Below are 26,103 nucleotides of genomic sequence, written 5' to 3'. Positions count from 1 at the left end.
GTTCATATTATATTAAATATTTATTTAATAGTTTTATTTAATGATCTACAGAATCAATTAAATAATAAAACTTATTATTTTAGATTTATTGTCATTAACATTCAATGCCTTCAGTGAAAATGATTAATGTAAGCAAAAAAGAAGAAGAAATATATTATCAGTTTTTTTTAGAAAATGGCAATCAGTCATGAAATTATTTAGGTAATCTGCAAACCATGACCGATGATAAAACACAACGTTATAAATAGACAAACTTATTGTAGAAATAACATCAGATTCTTGTACTACATGAAATTCAAACAAATGTTATAATACACAGAGTTTCAAAATGTCAAAAATTGAAAAATGCGATACAGAATTATAGATAAACGTCATAAAATGAAATAAAATCAAATGTTATACGTAAATTTGAGAAATATTTTTAGAAACCTAAGTTATTTTAGATGTTATATGTTACACTATATTATATATTATATTATATTTTTTATAAATACAATTATATATAATTGCCTGAATCAAGTAGTAATTTTTTTAACCTTCAAGTATTGCTGACGCAGATTGTCCAAAGCAATATAGGCAGACAAGTGTGTAAAATCATAAATAAATTATTTATGATATTTTAAATGTAACTTGACACGTGTAGGTATATTGCACACTTGCTAGAGAATTTGAACATTGAATTTTTCGAGTTATCACTATGAAAATGTTTTTTGGAATTCTTTATAATGTATAAACTAACAATAATAAAAACAATTTTTACATTATAGTCGCTAATAAATTTGATTAACAAAATAACAACTTGCCAGTTTTAATTAATAAAATTACCGATTGTGGTATTTCCACCTTTTGAAAAATGAATGTTTTTGAGTTATATCACTTTTGAAGCAAGATATATCTGGTGCATGTATTAAGAAATCAAACTGCATGCTATGCATATATATAAGTTCGTCGCTCGTCAATGAAGGGTTAATCTCGAATGACCTTGAATGATGTTATGTCATGTGTCGTTGAACTCGTCTTCATAAACGCTTTCATGAGCTATAAAATTGAATCGTGAAAGTCCGTCTCATACTATTCCAGAAAAAAACAGAACAAGTTTTTCGAATTGAAAATTCCCTATACATTTTGGATGTTGATATAAAATAAAAATGTTTGAATCACCAGATTCCATACAAAGAGATAGTCAAACTCCACTTTTGTTCGATATATTTAATATTTACAAAAATTATACTGAACATTTATAATTTTTATATTACATAACATAATATCGAAATCATAAATTTATAAAATGTATCTAATCGAATGAATATTTCGAAACGCGAGTTTTTTAGGCAATATGGTTAAAAAACTCACTCACTTATGTATTCGTAAGAGATTTTGTTGAATAAACTCTTTAATAAAAATACAATATAAATGGAAGAGGTGAAACAGCTCGTGCGATATAGTTAACTTGATAGTTTCATCTTTTACAAATTATATAATCTAATTAATTTATTTCTGGATATGGTATTTCCAGAAACGTTTACCAGAAGAATATGTACGTCATTCATTATGCTCTTTTTCTTAGTACTGACGACACTTTTATATCGTGAATATGTTAAAAACATATTTTCACTTCTGTATTAAATTTTCATATCGATAATAAATGTTCATTACCGGAATACATATAGGTTCACCACTTTTATCACCAGGTTTATATATATATAAAATATTTATTTTAAGAGTAGATGATATATTCCCAAAAACTCGATTAAGGTATTAAGAATAAATAGAATAATGATGTGCATTTCAAACAGGAAGTCACTAAATTCACTGTAGAAAGAGATCAGGTAATAGAAGCATGATCAATGTTATCACAAATGTTCGTAAATAATACCAGTTTTACGTAATATAATATAAACCACATCCTATAATATGTTGCACTTAAATTATGATCCATGGTGCCAGTAATGTTTTCTTTAGGAGAAAGCCAATCTCCCTCAACGATCTAATCGCAAATTATTTATCAGTGATAATACGTACACGATTGTGATTTCAGCTGTATGCTGCTATCATGGAAAGTCCATGGAAATGATTCTGTTAAAAATAATATTATTGTTACATAATAATTTAAATATAGTTAAGTCCTATATACCACTTGTTACAAACAGATCATGATTCTAATCGTATCTTTTTGGAAAAACAGAAATAGGTATATTATTTTACATAATGATAGATAAGATTGTACTCATGAAATTAGAAATTATTGTCAATGATCTTTGAATAAAGAACTTTTTAACAGTCAAAATTACAATTTAATTCATATCAACTTATCCAGGATAATAGAATTAGATACTATAATATTATTTCAATTCGGTTCATTTATTTTTAATCTTTTAATTTGATTAGCATTTGTCCATGCTCGTATTTACAAAAAGTGAACAGCGAATACTATTCGTTGAGGATGCTTTACTTTACTCCAATATTGTTCATTTAGGGCATTGTAAAAATATAATGCAATGTTACATTACAGATATAAATATAAAATAAACTGCTTTAAAAATATAATATAGACTTATATAATGTAAAACTTTCAATATAAAATATAAATTTAATACAAATTTAATATACAGTACAGCTAATGACATAAACAATTATTTTTATATTTTTAAATACTTTTCCTATTTTGCAATATTTTCGTATTTTTTCCTGTATTTATAATTAAATTGATAGATCTGTGTTTTATTGTTATGAACTTTGTAAATCCGTAGGCAATGAAAAGTAATTTATTTTATACAAAACTAGTCTTATAGAAGTTCTTATAGAAATTTGAATATAATAGATTCATGAATAATTCTGAAAAATTATAATCGTATGGGTTCAGATACATTTCAACTTTGATCTGGATTGTATTCGATAAGAAACAAGAAATAAAAAAAAAGACAAATGAACGGTTCGAGTGCCTATAATTTACTGTTAGAAATTTTTTAAATTTTAAGATCAATTAAAAAAAGAATTTCCAGTTTATAGTGCACAGTGTAAATTAGTGTAGTTATTAAGCACAGTGTAGTTAATAGTAGGTCATAATGCGATATAACAAAATGATGTAACAGAATGTATATACTGATAACACATTTTTAATCAGCAAAACGAAAAAGTAAGTAATAGTATTTCATTTTATTATATCATTATATGTGTATAGCTTGGAAAAAATTATATTAGTTATCATTATCACCTGATTTGTTACACTTCTCAATTAAGATATATAAACCTAACGATATATAAATATCGACTTAAATTGCGTTATCTCTGAATTTCCGAGAAAGTAAAAAATAACTAATTTGAATAAGGATGTTACAAATTCTTAAGATTTCTTAAGGTTCTCTAGTTCAAGAATTTTACATCATAGAAAACATCTAAACTGAATTCTAATTATATATTTCTTATATTGTTTTCGTAAAAGTTCATTAATAGATAATCAGGTAATTGTTGATACAACAAATATTTTATAAATAAATAACTTCTGTAATATCTCATATACGGTTTTAACTAATTTAACGCGGCAAGAAATCGGAGGAAGATTTTAAAATCTATATAAGAATACATATTACAATATTTAATCCAGATACCTAAATTCTATATAATTTCTCTCTTCTTATCTCTTATTTATTTCTTGCATTCAATTCGAAAAGTTAACTTAAAAATATACAGGCGGTTCAAAAAATTATAATTAGCAATAAATAACAGATTATGTTAAGGAAACGACAAAATAACAAGAAAACTGTGTTTTGTATGTTTCACAAAAAGAAAAGAAGGAAAATTGTTTATGATTATATATCAAATAGAAAACAAGAAATACAACAGACATATATATAAAGATAAAGGAACGCAGATTAAATAAGGCATATGTATTCGATTTTATGAATGAAACGTTCAATTTCTGTAATTAATATATGTGGCGATATAACTATATTTTTTCAGCCTTTAAAATTATCTAACATGATCTTTATTATCGTTAACGAACAAGAATTCTTCGACTGATCGTTCACGTGTCACAATGTGCATCTATTATCTCTTACTTACTCCATTATCTCGTACTTGGATTAAAGATTGCCTATTAATGCAAACTTCATTTAAATGGCATTATTGTGACACAGCTGTAATGGCTAAATGCGTTACTTTAAAAATCAATTTCCTTTGTGACGATTTCACAATGCAGTTTGACGTTAAACTTTTATCGTTGAGTTCATAATTTACTATTGAGACGTCAGTATCACGTTCTCACACGCTTAACATGAAATACGAATGAAGACGTAAGAAAAGGATTATATCTTTTTTTTTCAGCAAAATTTAATATTTCAAAATACGCGGTATATTACTTGTAAACATAAAATAAACTGCAATAAGATTGACAAAATTGTTAGTGCTTGAAAACTTTAATGATAAACAATTCTAAATGACAGTCAGATTTTATAACTGTGTTAGTTTTATTAGTATTATAAAGTGATTATTTATTGTTAAAACAATTGTTAGTTACAAACGAGGGATGTGGGTTTCAATTACCGTGCAGTTCACTTCCCTAGTAGACCATATTGATGAAAATTGAACAATTATTTTATGAGAGTAATATAAACATTAACTGTCGAAGGTCGGAACTATTCATTTCACGTGTCGCTTGTCACACGAAACTTAGGTCTTGTTTACAATTGAAATTTTTTTTTTCCTCTCAATCATTTTCTTTTTTTCAATAAGAAATTAATATTTCTATATTGTATTACCAATTAAATTTTATTTTGGGATTACTATATTTTCTGATAATAATTTTCGAACAAAGATCAGAAATGCCAACCTTACGTTTAAGAAATTCTCACATCTAATCTAAACTCAAACTCTATCTTAAATCAACCCATCTGAAATCTAACCTCAATTCAAACCCAACTAAATTCATTTATGTATAAACTCAACGTCGTGATTTACTGCTTTGTGAATGTTATCCTCCTAAAAGGAATGTACCTGTCGAATTGGAAGCTTCTTAAACTCAAAACTGGTATTTTCCGATTCTATCAATGAGTATTATCAAAAAATATAGAGATCGGCCTATGTAACCGGTCTAAAAAATTGTTGGTGTTCTAAAATTTAGCTATATTACGCATTCATGTGTATTCCTTAAACGAAGATGTACGTTTATGAAATGCACAGTTATCTACTGAACTTATGCCGTCAAAATCCCACATTCAAATAAGAAAACTAACATTTTAGAAACTGTCTCGGCAGAGCTATTTAATATTTGACGAAAATCTAATAATTAACTTTCTGTTATGACATGTTGTAACTGATTCCACTATATCAAACGCTTCAACATTCTACTTAAATTCACCCTTCTTCTTGAAAATATGAAATTTCATTATCAAAGCAGAATCACGTTTTTTCTAGTTATAAATATCTGCGGTAATTTAGAGATCTTCGCATGGATATACACGGTGAGAATGTATACGATCGACGAAACTTTAAAGAAGCAGAGAGAAACTTGGCTGACCGTGCGAGAAGACTAACTTGGAAAGTCATAGACTGACCCAGTTTTCAATTTAATCGAACGGATTTAGAACGAATCGAAATTGAAAACTTGAATCTGTGCGCGTTGTCACAGGACGAGGATGAGCCGGATGAAGAGGAATGCATACTCACACGAGGTCTCTGGGCGCAGTTTTCAGAGCGACGTAAAACCATCGAAACCGTCCTCCAGCGACTAAATACGCGACGAGAACGACAACCAGTAACTGCACGAGGAAAATGGGGCCTGTGTATATGGCGAGCAGTGCCAAACAGGCGGCCAAACTCGATATCACAAACATGATGAGTGCCAGGCGGCGAAGCAAGCGACCGACTGCCTTCCACCGGCTGGCTGCGCTCCTTTCCGTTCCTCTTTCCGTGCGCGTCCTCGTCTTTGGCGTTGTTGTCGTGGTTGCCTCCGTCCCCGCTCCTGCAAGCAAACACGCACATATGTATGCGTACAATGCTTGTCTGACTACAGTCGCGACTCCTATTCTATCGTCTGCTACATTCGGCGTACCTATTGGTTCATTGTTCGCCGTTCCGACTTCCACTTCCACCGCGATACTCGACACATTTGACCTGCTGCTGCTGTTGTTCTTTAGTTTATCCTCGAGCTCGACCCTGCTCTCGGCCGACGTCGACGTCCGCGACGAAGACGCCGGCCGCGAACAGATCGACGGCGAGAAGCCTGAGACGTTAGAATGAACTTCACCTTTTTCTACGTCCTGCAACAAATGCGGTAAACATAATACACTCGCAATCTATACACACGATGTTTGTTTATACAATGTTTATATATACAAGATGCTTCAGAAATAGGTAGCCAAATTTTGGTATCGTATTCTACTCTTCTCAAAAGTCAAAAGAAATCGTATAATATAAATATGGGTCATGGAATTCTTCATGGAATACTATTTTTTACCAATCTGTCTGATAGCTTGTTAATACTAAAAATATTGAACTGCTGACGAAATTTAGAATACGTCGATGTGAAACGTCTACTGTTGCAGAAGGAAATCATTTCCAGTCATTTCTTTAAGTAAGTTTTATATTTTTATTAATGAAATATTCTGTCATAAACAAAAAATATTTATATTTCAGAAAGGAAAAGTTTTCGAACCTATTTTTACATGACATTTTTTCATCCTTAGAAAGGATAAAATAAGATCAAAGTTTGGCTATCTATTTATAAAATACTTCGCATATACTACCGACTAAACCCACCCATTTGCTACGATAGTTGCAGGCAGTTGTCTATGTTAACAATGACGTAATTGAAATTTTTTAGTTTTAGTATAGAATTGTTAATATAGTGAAAGTTGTTGTTTGGACTTTCTATGAATTGAGTTCTGTAAATGAGTCCTCAAAAATTTTTTTTTGTCGCTTAGCATATTACACGTTTGCTTCGACGATGGCATATTTTTATGTAGCTGTGTTATTGCAATGAAAGTGTGAAGTTTATTAAAGTTCCAGAAAAAATGTGATAAAGTTATAGATTCTTCCTTTTTTTCTAATACTAACAATTTCAACTTTTGACTTTATTGATGAAATAGTTTGCATGACATAAAAATGTTTTTGTAAACATGTTGATGTTTTTTTGAACAATAACGATATAATTTTAAATAAATTTTGTTTACGGCGTAAATTTCACATCAAGAATGTTATAACTCGGAGTGGCAATAATTTTAAAAGTAGATGTGTATTATTAAACTAAGCGAGAGTATTTTCTTTTTGTATAAAATTGCCGAGATTTCAAATCGATGAATTCGTCTATATATTTCTGATAATTGCTTAAATGGTGTTATAAATGATTGTTTACAACTCGATATTGCGATAATTGTATTTGTCATTTGTTTACGTCAAATGACATTTCTTTATAGTCGTCATAAGACGAGAAACTACTGAATTTAAAATATATGCATAGAGAATTTAAAGATGTAAAAATATATAGAATACGTGTCACATAGTTTGGATATAAAGTATCCAAAGCAAAATACTTGTGACGAGTATCTAGTAAGCAAAATAAATTTCTACTTAAATTCTATTTACCCAATTGAATTTATAAAGGTATTAACTTACATAAATATCAGCAGTCCAGTTATTGTAATATTATATATCATATTATATAAACAAGTAAAAAAAGTAATTTTCTAATTCATTACGAATTAATGTATACATCTCGTACTTACTACATACATATACATACTACGTACTTAATACTTAATGTAAAGATTATTGTCGAAATTTTAATTAAGGAATCGAATATAATGTACCATAATCGTTTTATAATTTTATTCTACTGTGAGAATTTCCATTTTTCATAGATGTGGTTAAATGTACAAATGTGTGCGTTGATGTTGGTTGTTCTTACATAGTATCGTATAACCTAGAGTATCGAGTGTATTGCGAACGGTACACTGTAGACTGCCCTAAATAATCCGGGATGAAGTAGTTTCCTAATTGTGGATATCAATGTATTCCATTACAAATTATACCATATAGATATATAATCATATGTATTATGTAAAACAGACAGAAAGTTTTTGTGCATTGAGATAAACGATCGTGAGTTCAAACATCTATTACGATATAATCCATATCAATGAGACACTCACATAAAAACAAAATCGGCTCTTTTATTACGGCCAATATTACGTGCACAAAGTCCAAAAGTCTAGCCGTCTCGCGATTGTGTATCTAGTTTACTATTAACCGATGGATATGACTTTAGATAAATACATAAACAAGTAAATGAATAAATAAGATAAGTAAATAAATTTCTATCCTTAAAATGTATGAAAATAATTTGCAACTATGTCAGGCTTATGTCAGGTACTATGATATATTCGTTCATGCTAACTACTTTTTTCTGCTTAAACCAAGATATTTTAAACTTATACTTTGAACCTAATAAATATCAAGGGCATTCTTCATGCAAGAAGTGAATTGCAATATTAAAATTTAGTTGTCTTTTTCTATCAAAGTAAGAAGCAAAGGAGTGAATATAGAAACAATGATCCAAGAACATGTTATGTACTCATACACAATGCATATTCTAATCTATATAGTCTAATTTATTCTGTCCGTGACAACTGTACGTTCTTTCTTTAGATGAAACTAAACTGAGCAATATATGTATAATCTGAACTCTCTTACATAATGATTTTTCAACAAATAATATTAGTAAATTGTCAAATTACAAGTTATAAGCTCCATTTTTATAATTTTATAATTTTAAGTCAAATAGAACAATTGAATGACTTGTAATTTGTAAAATTTACTTCTAGAATTTCACCTGCTTTATTACCAAGCTTATTCTTGTCATATAAGAAGATTTGTTAATATTAATAACCTGTATCTTATGATTTGTAAAATTGTGCATTTGTTCAATTAATTCAATTATGTAAAATGGCCAAAACTACAAAATAGTATAGTATAATACAAGTTTGCATACAATTCAGAGAAATTAAAATACAAACAGAAAAGATAATACAACTTCTAAGGATTATTTAATTTGTCTAAAACGTGAAAGAGCTTTTGAGACATTTTATATGATACTGAAGGATAAACTTATTTTAATCATATCTAGAGACTACATATCCGGAGTAACATTGTAATATGAGAAGTGAAAAACAAGCATAGAGGAATAAGTATTAAGTATATGTGTACGTACTTATATACTTGTGTGTATTCGCACTATACAAATGAACGTAAAGAAAATAAACGTGTACTGTAACAGCAATTTAATCAAGACACTAAGCATATGCAAGTACATATATATATCAATCGGGAAACTGACAAAGTTTTTAAAGTATGCAATCATATATTAATTTCATATAATAAACTTCAGAACCTTCAGAACTTAATATAATTTTTAAAATATCTATACAATTGTATAATATAATATTGCGCATTTTAAGATGTCAATTATAATAAGTACGTTATATACATACTACTACTATATTTCATTAAATTTTATTTAATATGGTTGTTACATAATTATTATCAACTAAAAATATTTTCATTGCTTTTTAAAGTTTTTTGTTGTTTATAATCCAGCAATGTCAGTTATTATTATAAGATATTATTACTACAGTATTGAAAAAAACAATTTTCTTTAAATTTTACAAAATTTGTATTAAATAAAATAAACTCGGTTACAGATTATTTGTCAATAACTTAATTTCATAACAAAATTTCAGTTCAATGGATACAGAACAAAAGTAAATGCTAATTTATTATTTTAATATTTAAAGTCGAAGGTCTAGAACAAATGCGTTCTTTTTTTAATATTGCTTTACATGTCTGCTAACGTTTCTATACTTTCTACTTTCTCCTACAATTTCTCTCGCACTAAGTAAAGTATCATCCGAGGTACAGAGCAACTGTACTACATATAATCTTCTAGATTTTCTATTACAATAATAGCGTATGATAGTTACTTCGTATTTTCTACTTTTCCTATGGTATATACAGTGAGTAAGTCCATGAGCATTTGAAAACTTTTGAAAAAGGTACAAGAAACCTTAAATATTATATTTTAAATAGCATATCACTCTTAAATATCATACCATAAGATGTAAGGAACCTTGGGAAAGGTATAAAATTTTCTTGGCTCTTGTTACATAATTTTTTAATAAATTTTTATAAAAAATATCCCGAGTATTTAAAATAAGGCTGCAAATTCATTTGCGCGTGTAAACAACTTTTTTGATCGATATTATAACATATTTTCTCAGCAATATAAATGGATATGTACGTTGTGGATAGTAATCACTGTATATAGCAATCGTACTAGATTATGTTCCGCATAATTTTTTAGTCATTTGCGAAACAAAAAAAATTTTCAACTATTTACATTACGTGTCCAATATATGACGATAATGAACGAAATAGTACATTACGTAGTTCAGAGCTCATAGTGAAATTAAAATTTAATTTTTAAAACAAGGCTAAGACCGTGCACGTAATAGTGACAAAACTGTCACTTTAACGGCAAACATCCGAGAACAGCTGATTTCCATTTTTTTAGCTGAGTTTCCTCATTGACCAGTCTTACGTATAGCTGAACTTCCAATATTTGTTAATCTCTTACACAATGTTTGAAAGATACGGTTCGAAGCGATGTGCGGTGTGCGATTTGGAAACCGTTCAATGTACAAGGTTCGTGCCCTTACCGAATTTTGTTGCGTTTCGCCATAGATGAAGATCATATGCATCTACTTTTCAAAAGAAGACTTCATTGTAACACTCGCGATGATATTTGATTCAGCAATCAAATAATACCGATTGTCAATATTCTACACAGCATCATAAGTTGTCACAACGTTTACATTCACATAGTAAGTCATGTATTATAATTATTAGAACGTAAAGGTTGCAGAAAGTCTATCTGTTTATATAAAAGGAAGGATTAATGAAATATAACAAGCCATAAGATATGGATCTACAATCCTGAGGTAGAAATAAAAATCTTCACGATCTTCCATGACTTTGAATAACCTTTATCATAGTTTGTCTCGAAGCTAGCTATCATTTGGTGATAAAAATATTTACTACAGCATCTGGGTTGAAAAAACACAAATAATCTTGAAATTTCCTCAATGCGACTACTTATACAAAAAATAAGTATTTTTGCAATATGCATGTTGCATGTTGCAAGTTGCATCATATTATGCTTCACGTCATATCGAGCAAATATTGTTACATGAAAAATATTGTTACCAATAGCAGAAATATTCAGGATGGACAAAGTTATTAAGCCACCCTGTATACGCCGTTGAAAAAGAAGAAATTGAACTTTCAATTGATGCAAGCGAGAGCATAAAGATGCATATAACTACTAAAACTATAGTATATTAGATGGTAATGACAAAATCTGCAATCACTGAGTTGCCAACCCAATATATACAATCTGATATATAGGTTAATATTAACACTGTTTATTTTTTAGGCAGATTTCTTTCAAATTTGAAATTTAACATTTTATGCCATTATTTATATATTGTACCACTGATGCTATAGTATGTTTTTGTATATTTCTTCTACTATTAGGACTAGGTCTATAGGTGTATACCTGATATTCACGTGAGTATTCATTAAGTTAGTTGTAAATAAAGATATATAATTTGGCACAAGATTTTAGACAAAATGTTTATAAATGTGATGCAAGAAATTAATATTAAGCTTATGTATATGTACTTTCAAATATAATCAATGATATTTATCATTATTGCAAATCTGTAAATCATGTTTATTTACAGTTTATATTTTACGTTAGGTTCTTCTTTTAATCAATCTATTGTACATATACTTATATGTTATATATAATTACGTATGATATAAATATAACGAGTCATTAATAATGACTTTTGTAAACCAATACATTAATATTGTTTCTCTTATTCTTTTAACAAGTCCAAATTATTTTCTCCAAGTTATTGTTATTATAACATTCTTTTTGATAGAACTTTGTACGAGAACTTAAAAAATTTGCATCAAAACATTACAACTGTTAAAATCTCTTAAACGAACCAATCCTTCGCAAAAATTATACAACTCAATTTATGATTTCAACTGAGCACTATAACCTATTACGTATGTATAGTGGTTGAAGTCTCTCTAAACTCTAAACAATCAATTCAAGAAAAAAGAAAGGAATAATCTGAGATTTTCTTTTATGAATCAGAAGTTTAGACATTGTTCCTTCTTAAAATTATAGATTTTATACATGTAATAATCCTTTTATCTTTAATACGAAATCGCCCAGAAAGTACTATCCGTTTACATATAGAAGCCATATAAAACGATGGAATGTACTTATAGACGCTCACTTAGTTTCGTCCATGTATTGACATGTCATACAAAATTTTGTGTTTAAATATTTAATATCGTATCGCACGTTTAAAATGACAATGCGAATTGAAAATCCCGTCGATGACACTTTTACGTTCTTCAACCGCTAAAAAAATTCTTTCAAAGGTAATTCACCACAGAATTACAGCAGTTAATTCGCGGTAGCATGAATTCAGTAGGGACAGAGAAACTGTACATGATCGTAAGCATTCAAGCCGTTCCTTTCTCACTACAGAGGAGTTCAAGAACGTGTTTGTGATTCCATTGCAAATGATATTCATTACAAACGACTTTTTGCAAAACTTAAAGATTTGTTTCATTGATAATTGTTTATAGGAAATATGATTTAAAGAACTGCGTAAGACGATATTTATGTGAACTGATGGCGGAAACGTATGACGAAGATATACAAAAACTCGTATAATGTTTCAGGAAGTATTCAAATGAAGCTAGTGATTGATTTAAAAAATAACTTACTAAATAACTAGTATAACTAACCTCTTATGTAATAAAATTGAAATTTCTTTTAAATGGTGTTAAGGTATTTTTAAACTTCTTAGAAACGTTATGCTCTGTTTTTATATCGTTGTAATCGTTTTTCTATTTCTCAATATGCTTGTTACATTTAAATTTTATTTTGCTTCAAGAATAATTTTAAGAAAATATAAAACACCATAGTAAACAGTAAAATTATCCTTAAAATAAATAATCTATAATAATTTTTGTGTTATTATCTAGAAAATAATATTTGCGTTTTAGCATTAGAAAAATCTTTACTCACCCCAAAAAGATATTTATGCCTTTGATTAACAGCTTGGTAGGAAACTAGAACACATTTTTGTAAAACTCTTTTTAGCCGCGTAGTTGATGATATATACTAAACATATATCAGATACACTTTCTCAATCTTCGAAACTGTATGCCGTATACAAAATTCACTTATTATAATATTTATTTAAAAGTGAAAACTTAAAAACTAAAGAAGATTCTGGCACTTCACAACCACCCTCGATAGCGAAACTTAATCAATAACTCTACATTACTGCTACCATGTGGCAAAGTATAGAAGCTTCATAGTACTGCACGAAAAACATACATATTTTTAAACGGGAAATTGGTCTCTAAAAAGGAATTCTCAAAAATGTTTTATATGTAAAAATCTTTAAATAATATATATGACGCAAGCAGCATACCTTCATCTTTTACTTTATTCATAAAATGAAATTCAACTAAAGTCATTTACTTAACTTTCGATTCTCTTCATTTAGTTTATTTACATTTTTTCACAGGTAGTTCAATTTCTTATTTTTTAAATTTTTCTTTATATTTATGCTTTTCGTGCATTAAATTTTTATCAAGACTGTATTTGTATCGATAATGTACTTCAAAAGTGTTTTATAAATATAAAAATCTAATTTCCAATATAAACAAGAAAGCAATATTTATGTTACTAATCAAAGCACAATATAGTTCACTACGTATATAAACTTTTATAAATTAATGAAATTTATATAAAATAGTAAAAAGTATAAAATAAAAAAAATAAATTTTGTACGATGTGTTTCGATGTTTAACAAACAAAAATCTTACATAAACAATTATGTAAATAGTATAATACTTAACAAAATTAATCAAATATAAAAATCAATTTATTTATATTATAAGATCATTTATTATTGAAATTATATATTTTTTCAAAAATCTTTTTCATTAATACATTATCAATCTCTACTAGATCGATATTGGATACAGACGATAACAGATATCAATGTTAACGAGTATCGATAAGTTATCGATGACTTTCAAATTATCCATAAAACAAATAAAAATATCAGTTTTATAAGCATGTTTTAATACTACATTTAATATGTTCTATTGACTGCAATACATTTAAAATGAACTATTTTAAACTTATAGCGATTTTTGTCTTTTGCATTTGTAAATAACATTAACGATAACGTGTATTCGCGCTCATTTAAGATGTATACCTCGAATACTTTTCACTTCTTTCAAATATAAAATTATCCTATTAATGATATTATTATTAAAAACATTTTTATACTCATCATTCAGTAATATACATAAAATACAGACTTCATGTTAATTTACAAATTAAAAGTGGAGAATGTGTTACGACCTCGCGTAATTATTCTAATTTAGACAATCTGTGTATTTCTAACATTATGGAATAAGTAATTTACGCGGTACAATATAGAAAAATGGATAAAAGTTTTGATTTTGATTTTAATTTTTTAAAATTGTCTCAGAACAACTATAATACACACACACACACACACAGAGGTAATAATGAAATATATTAATAAAATATAATAGTGAAATATATAGGTAAAATATACAATTAGGATTTTCCTGCTTAAGAGTGTATCTGCATGCATCAAAATACCAATGAAATTGCGGTCACCAAGAAGTTTCATAAGAACAAGGAACTACAGCAAAACCAGTTAATATGCCCCAGTTGCCACAAAGAAATGCATACCGTTATGTGCGAAGATTATACTGGTGTTAGCATTAAATGTTTGTGAAATATTTATGAAAAATGTCTATCGAAAAATATTATAGCTTCAAAGAACGTTTTACAGCGATAGCAATACAAGTATAAAGCCTCGTTCTAATGTTTCACGAATTCTATTTTCATAGAAAGAGAATGTCAAGTACCATTTCTAGGCTTATCTTATATTTTCTATTCTTAGTGTAACAAATATTTATCTAAAGACAATTATTTAGAAATTATTAATAAAAATGATTTATAATATATAAATTGTACGAGATAAAAATTTATCAAATAGGTGTATGTATGTGTTTTGCAGACAATTATTAAATCGTCACAATACAAAAATAGAAAGCTCATAGTTGCAATCTCTTTTTATATATTTCATATTTTTATAAGAAATGATATTACGTATTTTACAAAACCTTAAATATCTCCTTGCTGATCTTGTTTCGGATAAGTGCATGGCTCGTAATTATTAACTAATAGCTAAGAGAAAATATTCAATGACCATCAGTATTAGCTCAATGTTGAAGTCTATCATACACGCACTGTTGCACACTTTCTATTACATCCGACGTAACCATGCAGGAGTAACTCATTCTAATACAATCGTTTCTTACTTTACGCGAGACTTTCATATTCCTTGAATTTCAGTCTTACAGCCCTTTTGGTTGCTCGCACTTCAAAATATTGATTTTCTTTATTTAAGGATATCTTATATATTTTCTAATTCATTTAAATTAAAAAATACCATGTATACTTTCGAATTATTTTTTCAGGTCAATCATCCACTTATGCTTACAGTTAGGAATTAGCCAAATTCAAACTCGATTTTATCAAAAATGAAATCTTAATTTTCGTCTTATTTCGAAACGCAGACTCTTCCTCATCCCACTTCTACCATTATTTCATTTATATTATTTCAATTTTTTATAACACAGGATATTTAAGCTTTTATTTTAAATCGCTTTTTATATGTACGGAGCAATTATTACATTAATTTTATTAGTTTATTGTGAAGATATTAGGATCCATCGTTATTCATAGTAGAAATCCATCGTTGATGACTCTTCTTCGGTAATGTTTAATCCTTTTACATTTCAGATATTTCCTACAGAAAGGCATCGAGCGCGTTTATCGATTCTACTTAGCATGGTACAAATTTCACAAAAAGTAATCAACTGTAAATTAATAAACATAATACTATACAATACTGCTGTAATTGGGACAATTAAGAAATAACTTTTTACTAGGAAATCATATAACGTGCCATGAAACCATGTAACCATGTTTGAAATTAATTTAATAATACCGAAGTGCATGCATGCAAAGAAAGGATAATAATGATATATGTATATTTAAAAATAGAAATATTTGTGGTACATGTATCTCGTAAAAGATGTTCTTACTTTCCAACATGTGAGAGAAAATAAGACCGAATTGTTTTGACCCACTAAGGACCAATATTGCATTCACGGAACATCTCATTTACAATCTATTTTTAGATAATTTACATTATCGACTTTGTGATTTAACGTTGTGATTATAAAAAGAAAACTAAAGAATTTGTTTAACATTTTTTTTCAATCCACTCTTCTACAATTTCAGAAAATTTTCAAACATTAAAACATTTATAACATCATCATACCAGTTTTTTTCCAAATTATAAAATCCTTCTTTTTATAATTTTGATTTGCTTACCGGACTTCTCTATATTTTCCCTGTATGTATTATTCTGATAATTCTTCTTACTTACTTAATAAAACGATAAATTATTTTATTCGTACCTCTCGATAATGTTGCGCTTAAGGATGAATTAATCCTTGACGAGATAAATGTGCATGCCACCTGATTCTTTTTACGAGATATTAGAATAAAGTTCATTCATTGTCAACTATGCATTGCTAAAATTTAACGAATAAATATATGACATCTTAATAAATTAAAGAATTTAAAATTTTAAATTTTCGTCGTATTTTTTAATATGTCTTTAAAAAGCTACTTTAAAAAAGTAAAAATAAATAGCTTAAAAAAATTTAGCCATTTAATGCCATTCTAGTCTGAAATAAAAAATTGATGTGTCATAAAAACGTCTTTCTCTATATTTCTTATAAAATAAAACGTCTGGGGATATTATCGTCATCGAACAAAACGAAAATCGGGCTTTGTGAGAATATTTAGTGGGGGAAAGCAATCTGGCTACCATTCTCCTACCGCAGAAATTTATTATTCAAGAAAGCATGATTTACAATGAAACAACGGAAATGACACGTTAATATACTTTGCTCAATCCATTTCATTAAATTTCTGATTTTCATCGAGGCAATACATTTTTATGAGAATCGTCAATTTAAAATTATTATCTGCAAAAGAGAATATCATTAACACGTGTAATAGTGGAGGATGAAGTCAATTATTGCGTTGTTCGTGACAACGTATGAAAGTGATATATAATCTTATAAATCCTGTTAATTACCGTGTATCTACCATGCGTAAGAGGTATATTCAATAAACGTTTACGCATAATTATTCAATACTACATTAATTCCTCTTTATATTTAGCTAACATCTGTAGCATAATAATCATTTTACGTTGAATCTGGTTAGAGTATGTATATCTAAAATTAGCTGCTATTTTTATAAAACTAATGTACGTATAATGTACACTTGTACATTGATGTTACATAACATCTACCTTGAAGTATTACTAAATAGGAGAAAAGTTTATTAAGTGAAAACATTTATAACAAATTTATTGCCACATCAAATATAAATGCCAAATATGAATAAATATCACACTATGTCTAAATCCTCTTCTTACAACTTTCCTACATAGTCAGTCTTTTAACTCCGGTTCATATATTAAAATTACTCGAATATTTCATTATCGTTATACCAAACGAACGACACTGTACGTTCGCGTTATAAAACAATACAGTACTTACACGATCTTTATCGCAAATTACATCGATCCCATTCCCAGCACTGGTTGCCGGTATTTTCGAAATAGTAGCTGACATGTTCGAACTTATTTCCCCTTGTTGATAATCGTAACATCGACCACTGACTTGAACGTACACATGCGACGATGATATTCCCGCGACTGTGACCCCGAAACTGAATCAACCTGATGACTTCGTTCGGAATTCTCAATGTCACAGAAAATTTCACTTCTACCCCGCGGGCATGCACGACTAACTTGCAGAAAATACACGGTCGGTCGGCAGACGTGTACGTTAATCGTTTGTGTACACTGGGTGTATTACGGAATGTATTCAGATAGAAAGGAGTTACTTTTCTCTAGTATCGCGTAACAAGAAAGCCGCGATGCTGATTTTCCAGAACGAAGATTCGTACGTTCGCGGGCAAGCCGAACGATCGTAACCGAACCGTTCAACACCGTATAAAAATCCGAACAATGAAAACCCGAAACGAAACCCGTAGAATATTACTCGATCGAAGAAATAGTACTTGAAGAGAGGAATTCACGTGCATACACTGGATTACAAAATGATGTTAGTTTGACGGCGTACTAAAGCGGAATACCTACCGGCACAGCGGTGAGTTTGCTAGACCGATCGTACAAGCTGATCTCCCTCCATCGTTTCACAACTGGTCGTACGGAGATACTGGTACAGAGAGCCACATTTTACTACTCGTCTCAAATTTTATTTACACCCTTTAACGATGCGATGGTTAGAAATTCACCGCAGCATATTCTTTATTAAATTAAGAAATTAGTAAAAGTCAGAGAAGCGGAATTACAGTGAATCGTGATAGTATTTGAACACTTACCGTAGAAAATTGTCGTGTATATACTGCTTGTGTTATATGAGACGTTTTGAAATTGTATTGGGGTTGCAATAAGACGCGATTATCGTGATTAAATTGGTTATAATTGAAAGCAATCTAAAACTTTGGTGGCAGTATATTCACGTACATCGCTTAATTTAATGCCATAAGCATATGTATATTTGGACGCAAAGAAACTATTTGAATTTTTATCGTATATTTGATACGTCTGAAGCTTAGATTGAAATATATAGAGTTCTAAATCACTGTCACATATAAATCACTCATATTTTTTTCTTTTATCCTGCCTGTTTTACGTACTTGTCTGCGTCGATCTAAAACATCTGTGTTGAGTTTAAATTCCGAGAATCAGCAAATCACTTGGTAACATCAGGTTTTTTGGTCTTCTAAATACCGTTTTACGATACGAGCAATGTGCTTTGGGTTATTATCTGTATTTATTAGATAAAACACTTCTACCGAAATAAACATTAAATTTCTAAGGTATTGTTACTACTACATCGGTTAAAAGTAAAAAATATAAAAAATGACCTGGATATCTACCTGGACTCACTTAAGATAGTGTGTATATACATGTACATATTATATTTGAAATCTTAGATCTGTCCTGCTTTCTCTTACAATTATTTCCGGCACATTAATGTGTTCCTGCCTAATTGTAAGTGTTAATAAGATGTTATTCATTCATGAAACAAAGTGAATATCTTACAACCATTCTACATTTTTTTTACTCTCAAACTACGTAGATACACGCAACACTTCAATAATATATTTATAACAACTTCAAAATAATATAACTTAATTTAACTTTCAATTACATATATCTCCACTATGAATTACAAGAAATAGACATCTTTTATTTTAGCACAATAGATTTCTAGTTAATATATAAAATTTTTAAATGAGTATAATACTTTAATATTTTCGAAGTACATACTATATGTATATATTGTAATAAAAATATATGTATTTCACATTTGTTATCATTTATTTAATCTAAATAATCTAAATAACTTGTAATGCAAATATATTATATATAATTGTTACAAGAGTTTAACTAATTAAAATATTAATGTTTCGAAAACAATAGTCAATTATTACAGTAATTCAAATATTCCCGCTTGCGGTATTGATCGAGAGGGAAGTACAACATAAATATATATATATATATAAATACGTATATATACCTTGCAATAGAACGAGTGTTGCTTTTACAATATGCATTATATTTAACTACACAGATTTGAGGAATTTCAGCAAAGCTGTTTGATTTGAAAAAATTTTTAAAAAAGCTTAATATAAAAAGTGTTATAAAAATTAATTACTAGACAAGAGTATAAACTTTTAACTTTTGTAGATAACCTGTTGTTACCCACAGTAAATATAAACGTAATCAAAACATAAGAATTTTATTGTAAATGAGTGATTCTGCATAAATTGCACTATTGTACAAAACGTTAATAAGAGCACATTGAATAAAGGAAGGAATCTTGTCTTCGTATAAAATTTATTTTGATTTTAAAAGTTAACCAAAAAGTGAAAAGCAATAATCAATTGAAAATGTTTAAATTTTTGGTACATCTAAATGTCTATTTTGCAAATAGTGGTATTATTGAATAGAAATATGTACACTAATATTTTTTTTAGATAACCTTAAGCATTGGGATTTATGCTGGTATATATATAAGTCAAAACTACAAGGTATGTTTTAAAATTGTCATTTCTTAATATACTTTAACTTAATATAATTCAATATATCTTTTTCCATTGTATAGTAAAACTCATATTTAATAAATATAAATGTTAATTTATTACAGATACCTCGTATAGATGAGCCTACTAAGATAATAGAACGAATAAAGGAAATTACAGATGAATATAAAAAAAAATAATTAATAATGATTTATCTAATAATACTATTATTACATTTGTGAAATACGTTTTAATCCATTTTATTGTACATATACGTTTATATATATAAACATGTAACACAATTTGATTTGGTTTGATTTTAATAAAACATTTTATGTAATGAGTGAATTTATAATTTACACATAAAGAAAATGTATCTAAATTTACAGCAATTATTTACTTTAAATGTACATATTACATTGTTAAATAATTATATCTTACGTCATACATATATAAATCCACCACTAGAATATTCTAACCGTGCAGGTGGTTCTACAAATGCTAACCAATCGGATGCATGTGTTGGAAGTAATCCCATCGATTGACATTTGTATAATGCTAATGCAATATTTACCAATTGTCCCAGAAAGTACACAAACTTCTGTCCAGAAGCATTAGTTCCTTCTATTACTTTAAATGCTAAAAACAATTATTTTTATGATCGGTATAACTGCTTGTAACAATTTATTTTAATTTACTTGATTACATTTATTTTAATTAAATTATGGTTGCTCTATATGAAGCATTTAAATATATAGAATATTTCAGTTCTATATAGATATTTTTGTTTAGGCACTTCGGATTAATGTTTGTTAAAACCTTTAATAGGTTTAGCCTGTTATATATATATTTGAATGTATATGATACTAATTTTTTATTTATTATAAAATATATGTATGTAAACATAACTTGATATACTTACTTTGTTGAAGAGTAAATAATGCTTTCACTGGTCTAATAAATAACATACCAACCATCATAATAGGAAATATTGATATGGAATTGCCTGCCATGTACAGTATAAATAAATTCATTGGAACTTGTTTAAGAGGAGCTAGGGCTAAATCCCATAATCTCTTAATTATCAAATGATTGGAATCAGATTCTCTAATTGAATCGGCAGCATGAAATAAAGCAACAGCAGGTGTATAACCTGGTGGTGAAGCAATATCCACATTTTTTTCTTGTTTATTCCTACAAAAAACGCATATTCAAGTACATTATTCTGTTCAAAAATTAATTCTCTGACAAATACAAAACTTATATCTACATTAATATAAAATAGGCAATAAATATATAAAATGAAAATCATAGTTTAACATTCATTTTGATTAATATCTATAATAAATATTCTAATGCTTGAATTGTTTAATAAGACGATATTAGTACAATGAGAGTGTACTAAATAAAGTACTGTATTCTAACCTCTACATTTTTAAATCATTTAATTATCTAAAACTACTGGAAAAACCACAATTTTCATCAACATATTTATTTTTTTACAGTTTAATTTATGAGATTATATAGATTATATAGATGTATATAAGTCAAAAAGTGATTTCAGTAAGTTATCATATCAAAACAAACTACATTGTACATTGAAAATATAACTTGAATGATAAAGTTACCAACTTGTGAGCGAAATCCAAAGCCCATTTAGATCGTTTTATATTTTGCTTAGCTGCTGTCATTATTATTACATATGTCTACACTTATTATATTATGTATTATTATAATTTGTCTGCTAGTTGCTACAATAATATAAACGTACAGTAGATTTACACTATACAATGACAGTATACGACATCAATCAAATGCTAAGTTCGTCAAAAATCAATTCTAATCGATTGTGAAATTTCAATATGTGTAAAATTTAATAATTAAAATTCAGCATTATAAGAAAGAGACGCGTATCACTGAAATGTAATAAGTAAAACGATATTAGAATTATGGCATTAAAATTTGACATACTTAGCACAATAAAATAATTTGAAAAAAGATTAAGATCGTAATCATATTTACTTTAACATCTCACGAAAAGTTATTAACATTAAGTAATTATTACGTAATAAATAAGAATTATGTTTAAATGACATTAAATGATGAAATAATAATTTTAATTATTTCCGTCTTAAATACTAGAAATGAGCAGAGCATTTTATATACAGAAATAATATTGATAGAGATATGAAATTAAATTTTAATTACGTACATATTTCGATTATTTCTTTTTATTTCTAAAGGAGTAAATTAAAAATGAAATATAAGAAAAATGATAATATATAGTACAACTTTTATATTTTATTTCTTTTGTTAAATTTGCTTCTACATAGATATTGATTAAGAAAATTCGATAGTTCAACTGCAATTGATAATATTGTACTTCATGTTTCTTTTACTTACTTAATATTTTATTTTAAGATGGAAAAATGTAAATGTACTATAAATTCAAAAAATCAGCTTTTGGGTATAGTCTATGAAGATGAAAAAAATGCTTACAGGAAAAACTTCGTAAGATTGTGTTTTATTAGTAAATTATAACTATTTTTTAGGTAAATATTTTATTCGATATAGGTTTAGAAGCATGAATGTAAAATGTATAGATTCGAGATTAAAAAATGTTTTCACAGTCAATTATTTTTTAAGTGGTAAATTTATAAAACATTAATGTGTTATTTTAAAAATAAAATAACAGAATATTGTTTTACTAAATGTTTATGTATATATTTATCTTATGATTTATTATTTATAGAAAACCTCAACATCTAGCATTAAAGAATGTTTTACAGAATATTCTTTAGAAGATAAAATTGAAGCTTTGAGAAATATATTTGTTCATAATGAAAAACATACACAAAAGTTACCACCGATCATAAGCAATATACATAATCCTAAACAAATAATTGATGTAAGACTGAAATCTACTATAACAAAATCTTTTTTATCATAATTTATATTTATTATATATTATATATTAATTTATTATATATAATTATATAATTTCCAGAATTATATGTTTTTAATATTTGTAACTTATTCTTATAAATAAAGTTTGATTAATTAATAATAGTAAAAAGCATTGTTGTGTAGTAAATATAAAAGTAATGTTTAATGTATCTTACAAACTATTCAAGGTAAAAGAATGTTTACAACCAGATGAAGAGACATCATTTCAAACAATTATTTCTGAATTAAGAAATACTGTTATGAATAGTTATTGGAATAAAGAAGTTGGTAAAACACGTTATCAAATTTCAAATCTACCAGTGGGTATGAAATCACTGGAAGTAACTTTTGGAAAAAAGCTTAAGTCTGGTATAAAATGTCACCAATTAGTATATTTATAATAAAAAAATATAAATGCAATATAACACATACGATTTTGATTATTTGCCAAATTTTATAATTGAATAAAGTTTATGAAATATTTTCATAAAATATTTTCTACTAATTAGGAGAAACTATGGCTGAACTTGTTAAACAAGAAATAATAGGAAGTGATATTCCAGAACAGAATATTCTTGAAATGTATAAAAAAAGTCATAACAGTTATTTACCTGCAGAACAAGTTAAAAGACAGTATGAAATAATGAAATCTATCAAATGGCAATTACTAACTTATATACTACATAACTTTAAATTAAATTTTCAGATATAAGAAACCATTTGATCAAAATTCATGTTTTGGAAAATTATGTAATGCTAATACCAAAGGTGAACGACTAAAAAGACTCTTAACATGGATTATTGCAGATCCTGATCATTCACATTCTCGTATTGGTAAAGTAAAGTAAGAGTAATAGCTTCACTATATCTAGTTACAATGATATTTATTACTACCATTACTATTAATTACGTTATTACTGGAAAATCATATTATAATTATGATAAGAAAAAGTAGAAGAAACAAAATTTTTATTTAAGACAAAAGTAACATAAATTATGACTAACATCTTTATGTTAAATGAAAGAAACATCATGTTAATTTTAGAGAAAAGTAGATAATAGTTCTTCATTTTTAATATTCCAATTATATGAATGTTTTAGAGATATCATGAATATAATAGATGATAAAGTATATGAAAAAAAAGGAATATCTGAAATGTTAAACATTTTAAGTGATTGTCCTATAAATAATGAAGTGGTAGTGCAACAGGGCTATTTACAATATATAAATAGTTTACGTCTGAAATTGAAGAAACATGTTCCAGAAATTCCATTTTTAGATATTTATGAAGATTTATTATCCCTTGATAAAGTATTACATTAATCTTATTTCATGTATAAAACTTGAAGACAAGTTTTATGTTAATTTAAATGATTTTATATATGTTCATAGGATTATACAGACATTTTATCAGAAGATAAAGTCTTTTCTATCTTAGCTAAATATAAAATATATATAAATAAGACATTTCTAACACCTATATTAGATCTTCTTCAAATACGTAAGGAAGAGAATGTAAAGTATGAAGAATTATTAAATCTTTTAAACTGGAAATATGACTTTCCTACATTACCAAAGATAGAAAGTAATGTATTTTTTAGAATTTTTAATTCTTCTGTTTATTTGTTTCATAAATTTTAATTTTTACATGGTATATACATAAATAATATGTTAAAATACACATATTAGAATACTTTTTTAATAACATATCATTTTTCTAAATTATAATATTTAACATTAGTGTCTAATATTGCATCATTTTTTCAGAGATTCCTTCAGAATGTCAACATTACAGTACTACGTACAATACTACAATAGGAAATATAGAAAGCATAGATATTACAAGTTAGTATGTTCTTTATATATTTTAGATAAAATAAAAGATATATAAAAATGAACAAAATTTCATTTTTGAAAAAAAATAAAAATAACATTCTTCAGAAAGATGTATTTTTATTTTTATCTTCTTCAATAAATTTTTATATTAATTCTTCAAGTTAAAAAAGATGTATTTCAAATGTAGATAAAATAATATTAAAAATATTATAAACATTAAATTACATCAACAACATCTTATTATTTTTACAGATATTCCAACAGCAGGAATTTCTTATGTAGATTTGGATAGATGTACTGCTTATAGTCTTATACTTCCAAATATTTTTACAAAACATGGTCTTACCCCAACAGATCTCTCTAGAGTATGTTTGAAAATAATTTATATAGTATTTGAAAAAATTTTAATTTTATAATATAAATATACATGACTTGTTAATTATATTTCAAATAATAGCTTCGAAATAGGGAAGAAATAAAAAATATTTTTGAAGCTATTGGAATCCAATTCCCCAATAACACCTTTGATTTGCTTTGGAAAAAAGGACAAGAAAAAAGCTATACAGATAATGTATCCATAGAAATTTTTGGAAGCTTGCTTGATCAATATGATGATTTAATTCATGATAAAAATAATTAAAATCTATAATTTAATACTGAAATTTAATAAAATATATACGTAAATAAAATATAACTATATTATACGAAATTACAAAGTATTTTTTATAGCATGTCTACAAAAACATATATTTAGCTAAATTACGTTTAAATATTTTTTTAATATCAGTTACGCGAATAATTATTTTAGTAACTTCTTATAAACCTTTTTATTGTAATCTACATAAAATATATAAATATTTTGTATTTATATATATATTACATATTATTATACAATTACCTTAAAAACTGATATTCA

The 26,103-nt window shown here is 27.2% G+C and overlaps 3 protein-coding genes across 4 annotated transcripts in view; 1 reads left to right on the top strand and 2 right to left on the bottom strand.

Annotated features, from left to right (window-relative positions):
• Fatp1 (Fatty acid transport protein 1) overlaps nt 1-18,443 on the bottom strand; it is a 30,426-nt gene extending 11,983 nt beyond the window's left edge. The window contains exons 1-3 of the mRNA XM_072000193.1: nt 17,845-18,443; nt 6,050-6,257; nt 5,665-5,959 (exon numbers count right to left, since the gene is read on the bottom strand). Of these exons, the coding sequence (XP_071856294.1) occupies nt 5,665-5,959; nt 6,050-6,257; nt 17,845-17,919 (578 nt within the window). The 5' untranslated portion in view covers nt 17,920-18,443. The remainder of the gene's footprint in view (nt 1-5,664; nt 5,960-6,049; nt 6,258-17,844) is intronic.
• A 2,205-nt stretch (nt 18,444-20,648) lies between these two features.
• Emc4 (ER membrane protein complex subunit 4) lies at nt 20,649-22,237 on the bottom strand. The gene is made up of 3 exons (XM_072022961.1): nt 22,037-22,237; nt 21,327-21,598; nt 20,649-21,043 (listed from the first exon to the last, which is right to left on the bottom strand). The coding sequence occupies exons 1-3, from the start codon at nt 22,093-22,095 to the stop codon at nt 20,847-20,849; spliced, it is 528 nt and encodes a 175-aa protein (XP_071879062.1). The 5' UTR covers nt 22,096-22,237; the 3' UTR covers nt 20,649-20,846.
• A 55-nt stretch (nt 22,238-22,292) lies between these two features.
• Nucleotides 22,293-26,012, top strand: LOC139998433 (EF-hand domain-containing family member B). Of its 2 annotated transcripts, none has more exons than XM_072022960.1 (10): nt 22,293-22,915; nt 23,157-23,312; nt 23,539-23,674; nt 23,860-23,983; nt 24,057-24,194; nt 24,452-24,662; nt 24,744-24,936; nt 25,119-25,196; nt 25,440-25,552; nt 25,645-26,012. In XM_072022960.1, the coding sequence occupies exons 1-10, from the start codon at nt 22,826-22,828 to the stop codon at nt 25,825-25,827; spliced, it is 1,422 nt and encodes a 473-aa protein (XP_071879061.1). In that variant the 5' UTR covers nt 22,293-22,825; the 3' UTR covers nt 25,828-26,012. The 2 variants fall into 2 exon arrangements, with proteins under 2 accessions (XP_071879061.1, XP_071879059.1); XM_072022958.1 differs by having other exon boundaries at nt 22,599-22,915; nt 23,539-23,719; nt 25,645-26,011.
• The last annotated feature ends 91 nt before the right edge of the window (nt 26,013-26,103 follow it).

The sequence above is a fragment of the Bombus fervidus genome, chromosome 3 (genome assembly GCF_041682495.2).
Source record: "Bombus fervidus isolate BK054 chromosome 3, iyBomFerv1, whole genome shotgun sequence".
NCBI classification, from domain to species: Eukaryota; Metazoa; Arthropoda; class Insecta; order Hymenoptera; family Apidae; genus Bombus; species Bombus fervidus.
This window is presented reverse-complemented; position numbering and strand designations above follow the sequence as displayed.

What these genes read in the sequence shown, in the direction of transcription:
- LOC139998433 (XM_072022958.1), top strand. Translation starts at nt 22,826, where the DNA reads ATGGAAAAATGTAAATGTACTATAAATTCAAAAAATCAGCTTTTGGGT. An exon ending in TGGAAAAAAGCTTAAGTCTG is followed by an intron (nt 23,720 to 23,859) that starts GTATAAAATGTC and finishes TCTACTAATTAG; the next exon opens with GAGAAACTATGGCTGAACTT. An exon ending in CCCCAACAGATCTCTCTAGA is followed by an intron (nt 25,553 to 25,644) that starts GTATGTTTGAAA and finishes TTCAAATAATAG; the next exon opens with CTTCGAAATAGGGAAGAAAT.
- Emc4 (XM_072022961.1), bottom strand. Translation starts at nt 22,095, where the DNA reads ATGACAGCAGCTAAGCAAAATATAAAACGATCTAAATGGGCTTTGGAT. An exon ending in GCTTTGGATTTCGCTCACAA is followed by an intron (nt 21,599 to 22,036) that starts GTTGGTAACTTT and finishes CGTTTTTTGTAG; the next exon opens with GAATAAACAAGAAAAAAATG. An exon ending in ATTATTTACTCTTCAACAAA is followed by an intron (nt 21,044 to 21,326) that starts GTAAGTATATCA and finishes AATTGTTTTTAG; the next exon opens with CATTTAAAGTAATAGAAGGA.